General features: G+C 44.6%; 1 protein-coding gene and 1 pseudogene across 3 annotated transcripts in view; both read left to right on the forward strand.

The window, feature by feature from the left end:
- LOC118372743 (RNA N6-adenosine-methyltransferase mettl16-like) overlaps positions 1–12,573 on the forward strand; it is a 34,419-nt pseudogene extending 21,846 nt beyond the window's left edge.
- Positions 12,574–16,771: 4,198 nt separating this feature from the next.
- The window catches only part of LOC118372747 (max-binding protein MNT-like), a 28,591-nt gene continuing 27,250 nt past the window's right edge, over positions 16,772–18,112 (forward strand). The window contains exon 1 of one of the 3 annotated variants that reach the window (XM_035758733.2): positions 16,772–17,033. In XM_035758733.2, coding sequence (XP_035614626.1) covers positions 16,961–17,033 — 73 coding nt within the window. In that variant the 5' untranslated portion in view covers positions 16,772–16,960. Of the gene's footprint in view, positions 17,034–17,387; positions 17,536–18,112 lie in introns of those variants that run through there. The other 2 variants (XM_035758735.2, XM_035758736.2) reach the window with 2 other exon arrangements.

The raw sequence follows: 18,112 nt of genomic DNA on the forward strand, positions 1-18,112 counted from the left end.
TATTACAGGTCCTCAATATTTCATAGTGCCACTTGAGGCGAGGCTTTTGCCCCCCAACCCTACGCAAAATCCTCTCACCCCCAACATTCCCACCCTTACCTCCATTCTGCGGGCGCTTCTCTGAGTGGGCTCTTCCCCAATCTTTCAAGGTTTTTAGTGAATGCCATCAAGCTCATCCGGCTTTTTTTGTTAGTTGATATTTATCTAGCCAGATTGGTTTTTGTGTTGTGTTGCCCTCAAACACGGTGTACACTTTTCAGAGAGGGCTTGTTTCCTGTTCCCATTCCCAAACCTTTCAGTGCTTTCAATGAATGGCATTTAGGTCACCAAATTCTTATTTAATTTAATTAAACCTTTATTCAAAACCTTGTTCAAATCTGGTTGGCTGTATTAGTCTGTGCTGTGTAAAGGTGTTCTCTCCCCTTTCAACCCTTTAAACTTGTGAGAATTGGCCTATATGGATAGGGCTACATTGAGGGCTACATTGAGGGCTACATATGGATAGGGCTACAGGGATAGGGCTACATTGAGGGCTACATATGGATAGGGCTACATTGAGGGCTACATATGGATAGGGCTACATTGAGGGCTACATATGGATAGGGCTACATTGAGGGCTACATTGAGGGCTACATTGAGGGCTACATATGGATAGGGCTACATTGAGGGCTACATATGGATAGGGCTACATTGAGGGCTACATATGGATAGGGCTACATTGAGGGCTACATATGGATAGGGCTACATTGAGGGCTACATATGGATAGGGCTATATTGAGGGCTACATATGGATAGGGCTACATTGAGGGCTACATATGGATAGGGCTACATTGAAATATTTTTTACAGAAGAAATATGAAAATAATATGCATAACTATGGTAGCAATTGATTAGGAGCAGTTTGGAGAGAATGTGTTAATTAATACATAACAGTTCACCTGACAAGACTGAATCCAAACATTACACTGATTATATGTGCATTTTAAAATTACTGTACTTTTGCTAAATTTGTTGATAACAAAATAATCTGGATACCTTGAGTAACATAAGAATATTCCTGGTAAATGTGGGGTATCATAAGACTAAACAATGACAAGTGTTTGAGTGAGAGGACTAACTGGTGTCTCCAAGGGGTCACACAGGACTCACAGGACACAGTTTCTAAGTAATTGTAATCCACTTTTATGACTCAAAGAAGAGTCTCAACTATAAGGTGCTTTTTTTGATCTCTCCTAGCTGTGCAAACACACTTGTAGTTGTTTCATTTGGAACACAACACTATCCCCGCCATCACACAGTTACAGTTGTTAACGCAATCGAAAAACGGTCAATTATAAATCGCAATCTGGGTGACTGGGCATGAAAAGGATTTGAAAGCTTGTTCTATTGCCAACATGACTAGCTAAGTTATAAAATATGTTCTTAGTGTTAAGCATTCACAGAGTCATGAGTGCATTCAGGTGTGTGCACCCCGGCGAATTCTCTCCACAATAAACAAACACAGCCTCATTCTGTTCAGGACAACTCGGGGTGTGACGACATGTCATCTTGTACATTAAACACAGTGATACATTTTTCAAGACATCCTTTTTTTGTATACTTTTTGGCCAGTAGTTGTGAAAGTAGTGCTCTGCTCTGTTTGCATGATGTGTTGACACTTGACATTCACATAACAAACACTCCATACATTGCATTGCTCATAGATATATAGTATCTAGGCCTAATTAATCTAGACAGGAAGGAAGGCAACCTAACCAGACAAGGTTTGTCATGCATTGTTAGTTTTCCTATCCAGATTGACTCCCTGCTAGGTTTCTCTCGGTCTCTTTCTCCTTGCTGGTTGATACTGAAGCTCTATATGCTGTTGTATCGATTACAATAGACTCATCTCTTCATTGCAGAGGAGATATTGATCTGCTCTCCTGCTCAGGGCCAAGACATCAAAGCTCTGCTCCTCCATAGAGACTCATACTGGTCTCGTTGTTGTTCTTGCTCTCTCTCTTTCGCTCTCATTATATATATATATATATAAATAAATAAATAAGAGGGAGAGCTAGAACAACAATGAGACCAGTATGAGTCTCTATGGAGGAGCAGAGCTTTGATGTCTAAAAATATATATATTAAAACTACAGTTGAAATCGTAGTTACCCACTCTGCCTCAGAACTACAAAAACAGAAAGTCCGTTAGGATCTTTTTCCCATAGAGTCAAGGAGGGAGATCCAATATCTGCGGCTTGTTTGATCTTAGACAGGAGTTCATACCCAGGCCGCTGGACACACACTCCTAAGATTATTTTTCTTCCAGATGGTACAGTTGTATGTTGGGAAAGAAGTGCAGCCTGGCACCTTTGAAGGAGGAGTTGAGACACTTGTCAGAATGGGAGCTCCGACGAGATGACATTAGATGCTCATACATGGTCTTATACACACAGCTCATGCAAATGGGTACAACACACATCCACTGTACCATGCCCAGGCGTGAGTTAACATACTTGAATACCCCATACATACCCAATGACAAGGTGAGGTAATGGAGGGTTGAATGAGTTCCCTCCTACCATCTAATACCTCCTCTGAGACGGAAGAGGGGGATCAGATACCTTCTGAACCGTAACGGATCAAGCCTGGCTAATAGGCTGGCTAAACAATGTCACAGCCCAGACCTGATTGAGCTGATTTCTATTAGTGTTGCATGACTGAAACGCATGGCAGGGCCCACACACACACAGTAGGTCAGCGCCGCTAATGTTCATTAGCGCCATTATCCTAGCTATTAGCCCCTAGCGCATGACTGCTAACTGACTTGACTATCTGACTATAGAGGTTAGTCTCCAGCCTGTACCAGTCGCTTACCTCAGATTACCAGACCCATTCAGTGGGGATGACTGGCAGCTGGCACCAGAATGGCATCACAGCAGCTCCCAAGGGTGTTAACCACACACACACCATGTCAATCACTGGTGGAGGACCATCCCACAATCCTCCAGAGGTGTCAGAGGACTGTCGCTGTGTGTCACTGCTCATTAGTGTGAGTGCATCCTTGGCCAACGTCCAGCGCAGGCAAGAGGGTGGGGGTGGAATAGGAGACCTAATTAATATGCTAATGATATTTGCACCTTATCTCTCTCACGCACTTTTCTCTATCTTCCTCGTTCTCTCTCGCTGCTTGGTTAATTTGGTGAGTGTTTAGGGGTCAACATGGCGCTCTCATAGAGGGATGTGTCTTCTTTCCTCTGGGATCCATTTCCGTGACCTTTGACATGTATCTCTGGGGGCACTGAAACCCACCACATATTGATTGTGAGTGTGAACCCTACAAATTACTCTCTCCAGAAATAAGTCTCTCACTGTTGCCGCCTGCTACCGACCCCCGTCAGCTCCCAGCTGTGCCCTGGACACCATTTGTGAATTGATCGCCCCCCATCTAGCTTCAGAGTTTGTTCTGTTAGGTGACCTAAACTGGGATATGCTTAACACCCCGGCAGTCCTACAATCTAAGCTAGATGCCCTCAATCTCACACAAATCATCAAGGAACCCACCAGGTACAACCCTAACTCCGTAAACAAGGGTACCCTCATAGACTTCATCCTGACCAACTGGCCCTCCAAATACACCTCCGCTGTCTTCAACCAGGATCTCAGCGATCACTGCCTCATTGCCTGTATCCGCCACGGAGCCGCAGTCAAACGACCACCCCTCATCACTGTCAAACGCTCCCTAAAACACTTCTGTGAGCAGGCCTTTCTAATCGACCTGGCCCGGGTATCATGGAAGGACATTGACCTCATCCCGTCAGTTGAGGATGCCTGGTCATTCTTTAAAAGTAACTTCCTCACCATTTTAGATAAGCATGCTCCGTTCAAAAAATGCAGAACCAAGAACAGATACAGCCCTTGGTTCACTCCAGACCTGACTGCCCTCGACCAGCACAAAAACATCCTGTGGCGGACTGCAATAGCATCGAATAGTCCCCGCGATATGCAACTATTCAGGGAAGTCAGGAACCAATACACGCAGTCAGTCAGGAAAGCTAAGGCCAGCTACTTCAGGCAGAAGTTTGCATCCTGTAGCTCCAACTCCAAAAAGTTCTGGGACACTGTGAAGTCCATGGAGAACAAGAGCACCTCCTCCCAGCTGCCCACTGCACTGAGGCTAGGTAACACGGTCACCACCGATAAATCCATGATTATCGAAAACTTCAATAAGCATTTCTCAACGGCTGGCCATGCCTTCCGCCTGGCTACTCCAACCTCGGCCAACAGCTCCACCCCCCGCAGCTCCTCACCAAAGCCTCTCCAGGTTCTCCTTACCCAAATCCAGATAGCAGATGTTCTGAAAGAGCTGCAAAACCTGGACCCGTACAAATCAGCTGGGCTTGACAATCTGGACCCTCTATTTCTGAAACTATCCGCCGCCATTGTCGCAACCCCTATTACCAGCCTGTTCAACCTCTCTTTCATATCTGAGATCCCCAAGGATTGAAAGCTGCCGCAGTCATCCCCTCTTCAAAGGGGGAGACACCCTGGACCCAAACTGTTACAGACCTATATCCATCCTGCCCTGCCTATCTAAGGTCTTCGAAAGCCAAGTCAACAAACAGGTCACTGACCATCTCGAATCCCACCGTACCATCTCCGCTGTGCAATCTGGTTTCCGAGCCGCTCACGGGTGCACCTCAGCCACACTCAAGGTACTAAACGATATCATAACCGCCATCGATAAAAGACAGTACTGTGCAGCCGTCTTCATCGACCTTGCCAAGGCCTTCGACTCTGTCAATCACCATATTCTTATCGGCAGACTCAGTAGCCTCGGTTTTTCGGATGACTGCCTTGCCTGGTTCACCAATTACTTTGCAGACAGAGTTCAGTGTGTCAAATCGGAGGGCATGCTGTCCGGTCCTCTGGCAGTCTCTATGGGGGTGCCACAGGGTTCACCTCGGGCCGACTCTTTTCTCTGTGTATATCAATGATGTTGCTCTTGCTGCGGGCGATTCCCTGATCCACCTCTACGCAGACGACACCATTCTATATACTTTCGGCCCATCATTGGACACTGTGCTATCTAACCTCCAAACGAGCTTCAATGCCATACAACACTCCTTCCGTGGCCTCCAACTGCTCTTAAACGCTAGTAAAACCAAATGCATGCTTTTCAACCGATCGCTGCCTGCACCCGCATGCCCGACTAGCATCACCACCCTGGATGGTTCCGACCTTGAATATGTGGACATCTATAAGTACCTAGGTGTCTGGCTCGACTGCAAACTCTCCTTCCAGACTCATATCAAACATCTCCAATCAAAAATCAAATCAAGAGTCGGCTTTCTATTCCGCAACAAAGCCTCCTTCACTCACGCCGCCAAGCTTACCCTAGTAAAACTGACTATCCTACCGATCCTCGACTTCGGGGATGTCATCTACAAAATGGCTTCCAACACTCTACTCAGCAAACTGGATGCAGTCTATCACAGTGCCATCTGTTTTGTCACTAAAGCACCTTACACCACCCACCACTGCGACTTGTATGCTCTAGTCGGCTGGCCCTCGCTACATATTCGCCGCCAGACCCACTGGCTCCAGGTCATCTACAAGTCCATGCTAGGTAAAGTTCTGCCTTATCTCAGTTCACTGGTCACGATGGCAACACCCGTCCGTAGCACGCGCTCCAGCAGGTGTATCTCTCTGATCATCCCTAAAGCCAACACCTCATTTGGCCGCCTTTCGTTCCAGTACTCTGCTGCCTGTGACTGGAACGAATTGCAAAAATCGCTGAAGTTGGAGACTTTTATCTCCCTCACCAACTTCAAACATCAGCTATCTGAGCAGCTAACCGATCGCTGCAGCTATACATAGTCTATTGGTAAATAGCCCACCCATTTTCACCTACCTCATCCCCATACTGTTTTTATACTGTTTTTATTTATTTACTTTTCTGCTCTTTTGCACACCAATATCTCTACCTGTACATGACCATCTGATCATTTATCACTCCAGTGTTAATCTGCAAAATTGTAATTATTCGCCTACCTCATGCCTTTTGCACACATTGTATATAGACTCCCCCTTTTTTCTACTGTGTTATTGACTTGTTAATTGTTTACTCCATGTGTAACTCTGTGTTGTCTGTTCACACTGCGATTCTTTATCTTGGCCAGGTCGCAGTTGCAAATGAGAACTTGTTCTCAACTAGCCACCTGGTTAAATAAAGGTGAAATAAAATAAAATAAAATAAAAAAAGGGAGGTGGTATCAAGTGGACAGTGAATACTATTGAAGAGTCTTTTACACTGGTCTCCCCCCATGTTCTTCATGCTTATTGGAGGCTCTTCACACAAGTGCTCAGCTCTGCCACTGTGTGTAAATGTGTGCTGTTCACACCTTGAAGGACGTAGTGCAGCTCTGCATCACCTGGACATGCTGGAAATGCTGCCTCTGCAGAGCTACATGTGTGTATTGCTAACGCTTGTTGGTGTTGTCTTCTCTATTAGTGTTGTCTAATGTTCTGTATCGGTCTGTTTCTGTTTCCAGGTGCCCAAAGTGAACCACACAGAGTTCTGCCAGGGACGGACCATGCCCTGGGCTCTGGCCTGGAGTTTCTATGATGCCGTTACTGTTCTGGTAAGCTGGCTCTGGTGGGCGGTGTGGGCAGTACCCCTCGGGTCCTCTCCCAACCCTTCATCTACAGTGGGAGAGTAGAAGAGGAAGGCATAATCATGGCATCTCGCTCTCTCTCGTGTTCTCGCTCTCTCTTCCCCAGTCATCTAGGGGCATGTCCTAACTATACCCCTGCTGCTTTTCCAGACGTTCCCAACCTCCACACACTTCCTTAATAATGCATTCGCGGCCCATCCCACTCCACTCTCCAGACCAATCCTTTAGAAAACGCAGGCAGCACTCAACCCGCCCTCTGGGGAGATGTTTGTGTCCCTACCCTAATTTGCTGTATCCAGGCAACCATTGCTGGGGCAGGAGTGTGTGCACATGCACGCCATGCCATTAGGCTTTTGGGCCGCTGAAGGAGTGATAGAATGAGATGAGAGAGAGCATCATAGAGATCAATGTGAGAGTGTGAAAGCTGGTAATATTGGGAATAAGAGCGAGAGTTAAAGGGAGCTAGAGAGGCGTGGGGGTGGGAAGTGGAGTGTTACAGTATCTGAAGGACTTCTTTGGTCTTTGTGTAATCTCGTTTGCCTTTCACCACAAAGGCAGTTGAGCAGAAAGATTGGCCTACATTTTACTGCCCTCTCCTCTTCTCTCTTTACACAGTGGAGCACTGCATCATTACCAGGCAGACTGGGGCGGAGTGTGTGGATGACCCCACACCTGGGGGAGGGGGGTCTGTCTGTCTGTCTATGTATGAATTGTGCATATGACTGGGTGTTGGTGAGTGTACATGTGTCTGTGGCCTACTTAACCCATGGATTACTAGAGCAGACACCTGTGTACTAGTAACTAGCTCCTCTGTGGCATCACAGCCTGTGTTTTTAACACATCCTGGTGATTCAATAAATAGCTCTGAGATCACACATCTGACTGATGTGAAATGCAGTAAGTGAGTCTCACCAGGCACATGGACAGAATCAGATGCCTTCACAACAGAGCGAGGGAGGGGGAGAGAGACAGATCAAGGATGATGGAGAGAGAGTGAATGAAGGTACAAAGACCATAAAAGGAAACTTGGGGAGAAAAATAGAGGGAACAAGACATGAGAGAATCAAAGAGAGAGCGTTAAGGGGAGGCCAGGCTATTTCATGGCCTTCTAGCTTTTGGTGTTGGTCTCTATTCTCTGACTGTCATGTGACACTGTGGGCCCAGTACAGGGGGTGTGTCTGGCATGCAGCCAGTCAGAAGATTTACAGCAGGGGTCAGAAGTCAACAGGAACAAGAGACCCTGGTATTGAGGTTCTGGTGGCCCCACAGGGAGAGGAAAAGTGGGGTGGGGCTATCCCTGTCTAGGTTAAATGGTTAAATGGCCATCTCTCTTCTGCTGATCTGTCTGTTTGTGGTCAGTAATTGAATAATGGCCTATTATCTGGGGAGCCATGCTGAGGCTCTGTTCAGCTGATTTCCCGGGCTTGAGTCCTAGTTGGACAAATGGGGCTGACTGGCTGCTAGATAGGGAGAAACAGACAGACTGGCTACGCTAGACGACTAGAGTGAGGTGTGGTCAAAACAGAATACAGAAAGCCATCTTTCTTGTGTGTGTGGACTGAGCACACATTTGAGTGTATGTGGGAGTGGGTGAGTCAGATTAATAATAGAAAGAAAGACTGAAAGGGAGGGAGAGAAAGAGTAAAGATGAATCAATGGAGACCGAGAGTGGATTTAAAGCTGTACACACATCAGACTAGATGAGGAGAGGTGTCCTTTCCTGTCTGTGCTTTCTGTTTATTTGCTTATGGGCATGTGTAAGTGTTTTCCTGTGTGTGCTTTTGTCTGGGAGTGTATGTTTATCTCTTTGTGTATAAATCTGTGTGTGTACGTGCATATGAGTGTGTGTACTGCGTTGATGTGTGTGTATCTATGTCAACGATGTGCTGTACAGACAGGCTGCAATCCTTGATGGATTGTATAGATTTTTTTCCTCTTCCTTTGAGCTGTAGGGGCTTACTGAGCAGAGGGAGAAGGGCTGGGAAACAATCAGAAACACATGAAGCAGCTATAACAAGGCCTGGCTGGTATAGACTCACTAGACAGACCTGGGTTCAAACACTATTTGAAATCTTTTGTTTGCTTTAGCTTTCCTGGAGTGCCAGATGGGCGGGGGGGCTTGTAGTTTTGCGAATGTTCTATTGGTTCCTTTGATCCATGCAATCTTAATAGAGCCCAACTAAATTATTTTAAAAAATTGTATTTGAACCCAGGTCTGAGTCTAGACTAGACACATTCCATTTTTTTCTTTCCTATTGACCAGTCTGCAACCTTTTTTCTATGGAAAGAGAATATGTGAATTAAACATGACTGTCTTCATTAGTCTTTAATACAGTAAGTATACCACCACACAAATGACATTATCTCATAGGATAACAGAGAACTGATCTAGGACCAGTCTGAAGGTCGTAGTCCAGTCCTCCATTCCATGCAGGTCAGTTCGCCGTGTTGTCTGACTGATTACAATGTCATTGTTGCATTGTTTCATTGCAGACCTGATCTGGCAATTGGGTGCATTTAAATCAAATGTTATGGACCAATAAGGTATGTTTGTATAAGGTAGAGCCCTGTGGCATCATTATGTGTGGACTTGCTTAGATAAGGAATGCTTCCACCATAGCAGCATGGTACCAGTAGCAGCTCTGAGGCAAGGCACAGCAGGGCCAATGTCATTGCAGGGACGTAGGACTAAATCATGCGGAAGGAGCGCCCCTTTGTGGTATATTTTGATATTGCATTTACAATTCAATGTGTTGACAATAAGATGAGCAGCAGATGAAAAAGAGCAGAGTCACGGGGAAGGACAGAAGAGACCGAGAGAGAAAAGCAGTGAGAGAGGTATGCAGGCCGTGACTCATCCGTGGCGTGAGCTGGTCTAAACAGACAGGAGTCCTGATAATGGTTCCAGGAATCCAAGACTCTCCCTCTCTTTTCACTTCCTCTGGCTCTCCATCAAGCCCCCTTTCATTCACTCATTGTCACACAGAATGAGTGAGCTGAAGTATTTTACTTCCTCTCTCCTCCTACTCTTTTTCTCCTCCCTCTGTTTTTCTCTCCTCACTTCATCATCATACCCCAGCCTTCCAGAGGGGTTTCCATGGTGACTAGGACAGTGAGACTTTACCAGCTCACGTTGTCAATGTCTAAGCTTGTTTGTGTGTGCGCGTTTGGTCAGAGTGAACTTGAGTGCCTCAGGTATATAATGACGTGCAGTATGAGTGTGGAACTGGGACAAACTTGTCTTTTAGCACCTTCAGGTTCAGGAATGCTGTCCCAGTGAACTCGTTTATGACTAACATGCCTGTCTGAACAACATACTGTATATGTGGGTATTGATATTGTGCATTTACCAGCAGTCTCCACACTGTCATCATGAATCACCCTTTATTAGTCTGGGCAGGTGGATTCACATTTTCCAAATAAGTGTTTTACATTCATCTTCACCGGAAGAGAAGCAGATTATGACAATGGTACCTGGGTAAATCCCACTCTGTCAATGGATATTTCATTATTTCCAGCTCCCTCATCTCAGTCTCCCCCCCAGTAAGGAGAGGAAACTGGAGAAGTCTGGAGAAATCTCGTAATCCACTGTCCTTCATGCTGCTGCAGTCCCAGGCCTCCTCTATAGGCTGACCCTCCAACCCTAGGCCCGTGGAGGCCATCACTGCCTGGCTAGAGAAGACACTCAGTGACCTAAAAAGTAAACACACACAGGGTTGTTTCTGGATTAAAAAGGGGGCTTAGGTGGTGGTCGTCCCGACCATGCAGACCTGCGGGCAAGAATTTAAAGCACCAATCTTGGTAGGGGAGAGCAAATGTAGCTGTTTTTTAAAGCAAAATTTCTGCAGCTCAATACACACTTTGCCATGGAGCTGAGAGAATTTTGCTGTTTTAAAATGATTTTCCTGCAATTCTATGCATTTCGCCCTGGCTTATTAGTGCCTTCTGAGGTCTGTTCCGGTTCATTCTTTTGTTGTAAAAGTCACATTTTGGATTCGATTTTGTTTTAAATTACATTAAATGCTATAACACAATAGAACCACGAATGAATGTCCCATAATGGTAGTGACTGCCCATTTAACCATCAGTTACTCAAATTACTTTAATAAAATATTTCAGTTGTGTATACCTATAGTCCACACCCCCTTTAGCTTTTTTCACATTTTGTTGCATTAGTGGGATTAATGTACTATACACGTATGGACCCCTTCAAATGAGTGGATTCAGCTTTTTCAGCCACACCTGTTGCTGACAGGTGTATAAAATTGAGTGCACAGCCATGCAATCTCCATAGACAAACATTTACAGGATGCCAACTTTCCAACAAGTCAGTTTGTTAAATTTCTGCCCTGCTCGAGCTGTCCTGGTCAACTGTAAGTGGTGTTATTGTGAAGTGACAACGGCTCAGCCACGAAGTGGTAGGCCACACGAGCTTGTTCTCATGCTCAAACATTAAGGAAATGTCATTAAGTTTTCAATGTTGATCTTAAACAACAAATATAGGTCCCTTATCTATCTGGTTTTAGTCATTTCATATTTACGCTAAAAAACAATCCCCCCCCCCAAAAAAAAAAATGTTTTTGTTCACATACACTTTTGTATTACTGTTTGGACTTAGTCCACCTGAAAAAACACTTAGGTGACCCGCCCAATACTTGTCTGTGCAGAAAAAACCCTGACACATACAGCAAGCACCACACACACACACACTTAGGAGCCACACACAGACAACTAAGCATTTACATGTACACAACTCATTCATGGACATACTTTTTCTGGAAGCACACACCCTAACCCAATTTCTCCAACAGAGGTATACAAATCATAGATTGTAGACTCAAAATACACAGCAACTGTTCCATCTGTGTTCTGCAGGTGCTACACAAGCGTGTCCCTTGTGGGAGGAAGGAGCAGAGTCTGTTCCTGACAGCTGTGGAGAACACCTGGATCCACAGGAGACAGAGACGCAGAGACCAAGGCTGACACCTCAGCTGCCCAGAGTGCCCCCCAGTGGTACTTCCACCACTCTTTCCTCAGCCACAGCCCAGCACCCACAGAGCCTGCAGCACTCCACTACACACATCCCGTATAGCTTTACACTCCCACAGATTTACACTCCCACAGCAGCACAGGGGCCAGGCAGTGTTCCACAGTCCGGGACCAACAAGGCAGATGGAGCCAACTCTCGGGTCAGCTGTGTCCCAATAGAGAACAGTGGAGGATGTCATCATGGAGTCTTCTCCTACCTCTACAACACCCAATATCACATTGGCACAGACAGCACTACCCACCACGACACAAACAGGAAACCACCCCACAGGAAGTACCTGCTGAAACACAGGAAGAAGAAGTCGGTACCACTGGATAGGAAGTGATGCAGCCACAGAGCCCCAGTGTTGTACAACACTTCCTGTTCAAGTGCTTGGTGAACATGAAGGCTGAGGAGCAGGACGTTGCTGTGGAGATCCAATGGGTGGAAGGCCAAAACAAGGACATGCTGAACCAACTGTGGACCTACCTGAAGAACACTCTGCTTAGAGTGGTGGCCAAGCCACTGGGGATATAATGGAACATAGTTGACCTGTAGTACTGGGTCGCGTTCACTCAGCGAGAAAATAGAAAAACAGGCAGGGACTTTGAGAACATAATTTACCGGTAATTGTTCTGTCGTGTCCAGTGTTTGTGTAAGATATACTTATTTGCAGGTCCAGCAGTTTCACTGCATGTCTCCTTGTCAAGGTTGTAATGACTAGAGCAATGTTTTTGATAAATGTATGTTTTAGTACCATGTTATTTGTGTATTTCCATGTTCAGTCAGTGTTTTACACACAGGTAGTCTATCCCAGACATTTGTCTAGGATGCAGCTTCCATAAGCAACCACAAGAGGGCAGTCCATAGCTGCAGCTCATCCACTTGTATCCTGTTGATGAAATATAGCTTTTCTGGGTAGCCACCTATTAGTGGCCTGTCTTAGTATCACAATTAGACGGTCGTATTGACTTGAGTCGGTAATGAATGATCTTTGCATACACACACTTTAGCTAACACAAAACCTACTGCAGGATGCCCAGTATTTCGTGTGCCTGTACGCACAATTGTCACATGAGGTCTCAGCCGAACAGACAAACTTCCTGAACAGGGATTTAGTGGTAAATACCAGGAAAAGTGGTCCAGCAGTGGACCCAAAGTTCATTTGCCACATGCACAGGATACCACGGGTGTAAAACACTTCCATTCAATTCTTACCTTGAGAGCTCATTCCCAACAATTCAGTGATAGTAATAATATATAAATCAATGAACAGCAGCGTTATGGTAGTAATAAATGTAATCATTATCGCAGCAGCATAGGTGTGAGGGGGTGTGTGCGTGTGGCTGTAAGTGTGTCAGTTGGTAGAGTCCTGTGGATCACCTGAGGGAGAGCAGTAGTTAGCCATTTACCAGTCTTATGGCCAGGGGATAGAAGCTGTTTAGGAGTCTGTTGGTCTGAGCCTTGAAGAACCGATACTGCCTGTCTGATGTGAACATGGTAAACAGTCCATGTCTCTGGTGGCTGGAGTCCATGGCAATTTTTCTGGCCTCTCACCGCCTGGCATGTACGTGGCTGGGAACTCGTCCCCAGTGATGCGCTGGGCCGTCCGCACCACCATCTGTAGGGCCTTCCGGGCAGTTGCCATACCAAACAGGATGGGATGCATGCCAGCAAAGCCACTAAACAATACAATAATTGCACTATAATGGTGACAAACGGTGCCCACAAACTGTTAGGGCCTCCATAAAGCTGTCCCAACACCTTACTACTGCTACACCAGGCTTTCAGTGGAGCCTTGTCTCAAATCAAAGTTTATTTGTCACGTGCGCCGAATACCACAGGTGTTGACCTTACAGTGAAATGCTGAATACAACAGGTGTTGACCTTACAGTGAAATGCTTAAAGGCTCTAACCAACAGTGCGGAGAAGAAGAAAATAAACTGTGTGTAGGTAAGTAAAGAAATAAAACAACAGTAAAAAGAGATTTGAAAATAATAGTAGCAAGGCTATAAACAGACACCGGTTAGTCAGGCTTATTGAGGTAGTATGTACATGTTGTAGGTATGGTTAAAGTGACTATGCATATAAGATAAACAGAGAGTAGTGTAAAAGAATGGTTAGGGGGGCACACAATGCAAATAGTCCGGGTAACCATTTGGTTACCTGTTCAGGAGTCTTAAGGTTTGGTGGTAAAAACTGTTGAGGATCCTTTTTGTCCTAGACTTGGCATTCCGGTACCGCTTGCCATGTGGTAGAAGAGAGAACAGTCTACGACTGGGGTGGCTGGGGTCTTTGACAATTTTCAGGGTCTTCCTCTGACACACGCCTGGTGTAGAGGTCCTGGATGGTAGGCAGCTTTGCCCCAGTGATGTACTGGGCCGTAGTGCCTTGCGGTCGGAGGCCGAGCAATTGCCGGCAGTGATGCAACCGGTCAGGATGCTCTCAATGTTGCAGGATCTCAGGACCCATGCCAAATCTTTTTCGTTTCCTGAGGGGGAATAGGCTTTGTCGTGCCCTCTTCACAGCTGTCTTGGTGTGTTTGGACCATTCTAGTTTGTTGTTGATGTGGACACCAATGAATTTGAAGCTCTCAACCTGCTCCACTACAGCCCCGTCGATGAGAATGGGGACGTACTCGGTGCTCCTTTTCCTGTAGTCCACAATAATCTCCGTAGTCTTGGTTACGTTGAGGGATAGGTTGTTATTCTGGCACCACCCGGCCAGGTCTCTGACCTCCTCCCTATAGGCTGCCTCATCGTTGTCGGTGATCAGGTCTACCACTGGCAGAGAAACAATTAATTCAGCCTCATTTACGGCCTTTAAAAAAACATGGTTGATTTGCTTAATCAAATGTGGTTTCTACTGACAATTGAGATGTACAAACTATGGAATAAGGGAATGACAAGCAGATGAGGCAATCTGTAATTTCAATTAAGACATTAATGAGCGAGCGACGATGGACATAGTCATAACTATTTGTTCAACACTTTTACAACGACAGAATTCAGAACATGGGCCGCTCTTACAGTGTACTCCCTGTACAACAAGTCAGAACCGTAAGATAAGTAAAGGGGGCATATAAACATTGAAAGCTCTTACAATATTCAATTATTACATTTCTCTAAAACAGGTGAAATTAAGGTGAAAATAGACAATTTAGGGTGAGGCACATTGACATGCAAAGACCCAAATGGCGTTCAAAAAAGGTACGTCGTAATAACATTTGACGCGTTAAATAATGTGTACTGAATTTGCACGCCTCCACTACTATCAGTAGCACTAAAATCTGTACAAAAAAAGTTGGCAAACAAGCAGACACCGGCCACAAATTATGTTTACAATACCGCATTGGTGAAAATAGACAATTATTAGGCTAAGGCACATGGGCTACTAACATCTTACTACACAACATACACTTAGTATTACTTGCTTAGCTACAGTATACATATCTCCCTTGCATATTACATAATTTATGCAACAGCATACAGGTCATTTTTGGACTCGCCTTGTGAAGGTGGCGCAGCGCGATTCCTTCCAGACGACTGATTGTTGAACTTGCAATTTCCAATTTGTTGTGTAATCTTTGACCGATGAGCACGGATATGTTTTATCTATCATTTCTCTTCATATGACAAGGATTTAAAAGGATTTGCCAGTAGATTATCGACTTGATTAATGATGACTGGTAGCTAAGACTTTGAAAGTAAGATGTTGACATGATCAGTACAATCAAAGCTGCCGTAGATATCAAGCCCCCCAAAATGTGGTGTGTATGTGTAACAGTATAGCCTCTGTCTCTCTCCTCGCCTGGGCTCGATTTCACATCGGTTACATACATATAATTTTATTTTTTTGCGCTACATATGTGGGGCTCAAAACAGGTGACCTGCCCTGAATGAGAGGTCACCACTGCATACACAGCAGGACTTTGACTTGATCAGTTCATGTGTGTGAGAATCATGGGAGGTCAGTGATTTTTGATACATCATGGTTGCTTCCATTCACAAGAGGTGCCACTTAAATGATTGGTTTGGATTTATGGTATCCTTGGTCTTGGAAAACAGTTGAAAATAGCTGTCAATCCAGTAAAACCCACAAACAAGCATAACGATACATGATTGTTAATTACCTAAGTGCAAGAGGTATGCTGTCCACAAAGTAACAGAGCAGTTACTGCTCAGAGTTAAACTGAGGAAAATGACTACTCACCCAACAGCCAGACAGTTGGCCGAGTGTCCACGACCTTGCGCCATGTGGAGAGAAAAGCGTACCATCTCTTTATATAGCAAGCTTTTAATTGCTCTTGTTTCAAGCCGCCCTGCCCAGTACCACCTTGTTTATTAATGAACCATTCCACCATGCCCTTTGTCTGACTACTTGTACCTTTATGATGACAACTACAGAAAATGTTTGCAACACGGTCAATAAATGACAAGTGTAAAGTTTCCCTTTACATTACGTTAAACAGACATTTGTGATGACTAATACATGTATGGTGGCAAATATTTTGTGTTTTATTAGGATCCCCGTTAGATGTTGCAAAAGCAGCAGCTACTCTTCCTGGAGTCCACACAAAACAGGAAACATTACATAATACAGAACATAATTAGACTAGAACAGCTGAAGGACAGAAATGTATTTAAAAAAATAATGGCACACGTAGCCTACATATCAATGCATACACACAAACTACCTCGGTCAATGATGGCTGGTTGCTCAGGCCACTGACCCAGAGACCGGATCATAATATGAGAATGATGGCTACTCTACTAGTTTGCAAGCTCAATACTTTGTTGTTCTCGGCTGGTGATTAGCTATTAGGCAATGATATGTTAATAATATATAAACGTGTTGTCGTGAACGGACACAGACAAATCGTGGATTAGGAATCCATGAGAAAACGTGTAGTTTGTGATGAGAAAACGTGTAGTTTGTGTTGTAGCATAATGAAATTCAATGCCAGTATGTCAAGTAATTTCAATACTCCATGTCGTGTTTTATTTGTTATTTTAGTGTATGGGAGGGAATACATGTGTGGGCGGTCTTATATTGTATGCTTTTGGCCCTGATTTGTTACCTACTATACTCAGCGCCATCTTGTTGCAACTCCTCTACGTATGTGGAAGAGTTTCTACGAGGGGTATCCGATTACCTTTTTCTTCAATTTTGCTGACTGAAGTACTGGATCCTTACACTGAAAAATAAAAGTGCATAGCCTGTAACATTCGCTTAATTTTTGCTTGTAACATTTAGTTTCCAATACGTAGAAGAAATGAGCATCGAGACGCTTTTAGAAGCAGCCAAGTTTTTGGAATTGCAAGCCCAGCAACAACAGAAGGCACGTGGTATGTAAAGATTACAATCAATTATCGTTTTTTTTTTTAGATGCTTTCAACGTTACGATTTGAAAGGATCAAACTAATTCGTTATTTAGATGTGTCAAATCTGTAAGATTATTCTCCTGTGAAAAGATAATCTGCATGGATTTAACCTCAGTCATTTTTTAAATTCATAATTAAACATTTGGTTCATAATGTAAGATTAAGTGCACAGTTGATTTGTAATTGCCTTTGTTTGCGTTGGGGGTCGTGACTAATCAGACGTCCTTGTCTCAAATGTCTTGAGCAATTGGAGGTGTGATTTCAAATAGTAGCCTATTTCAGATTGGATCATTGTGCTAAGAAGTTGGCTACAAATATATCATTTGGATGTGTGACAGGACACAATGTAGCCATGTGAATTCTACTGCATTACAAACTCGTCGATCGACGCGCCTTCTATCAAATCTTGAAACGATCGTGTTTATTTGCAGCACTGTTTCCAACTATGAGCTTTCGGCCAAACCATGTAAGTTTAACATCTAGCGACGACTTTTCAAGTCGTATAGTAAGCTTCTTCATTATTTTACATAAAAAAAACTCATCTCAGTTAAGGGCGGTGGCGACGCGAGTGCTGAAGACGTTTTACATCATCTGACCTGACATATCAGGGGATCATATGACAGATTCAGGTTTCCCTCTCTGCTCCTGTGGCGCTCAATCTATTGAATTCCTAAAATTGCTGTATGAATACACCATTACATGTATGTGATTTCGTACATGACACTTTTTAAACTGAAATGTAGGCTAGATAGGACATGGCTAGTAAAGAAACCTTCGGTTAATCGCTGAATGTTTTTTTTGCTTGTTGCTGGTGACGTGTCCAAGTTGACCACGCCCCATCTGCAACGGGGACCGCCCCTTTCACCACGTGCATGCTTGGCACTCCTACACTCAGAGGCCCCCTCGTTCCCTCCCTGTTCTCTTCTCTCTAGTGCTGCTGCTAGATCAGTGTGGAAGAAAGTAGGGCAGTGTTTCTCCCCTTCTACTGTACTAACTCCTCTGCTATGTGCTTTGGTTATATAAGCGGAACTACACGTTTTTAT

Source organism: Oncorhynchus keta, chromosome 18 (genome assembly GCF_023373465.1).
Source record: "Oncorhynchus keta strain PuntledgeMale-10-30-2019 chromosome 18, Oket_V2, whole genome shotgun sequence".
Classification (NCBI taxonomy): Eukaryota; Metazoa; Chordata; class Actinopteri; order Salmoniformes; family Salmonidae; genus Oncorhynchus; species Oncorhynchus keta.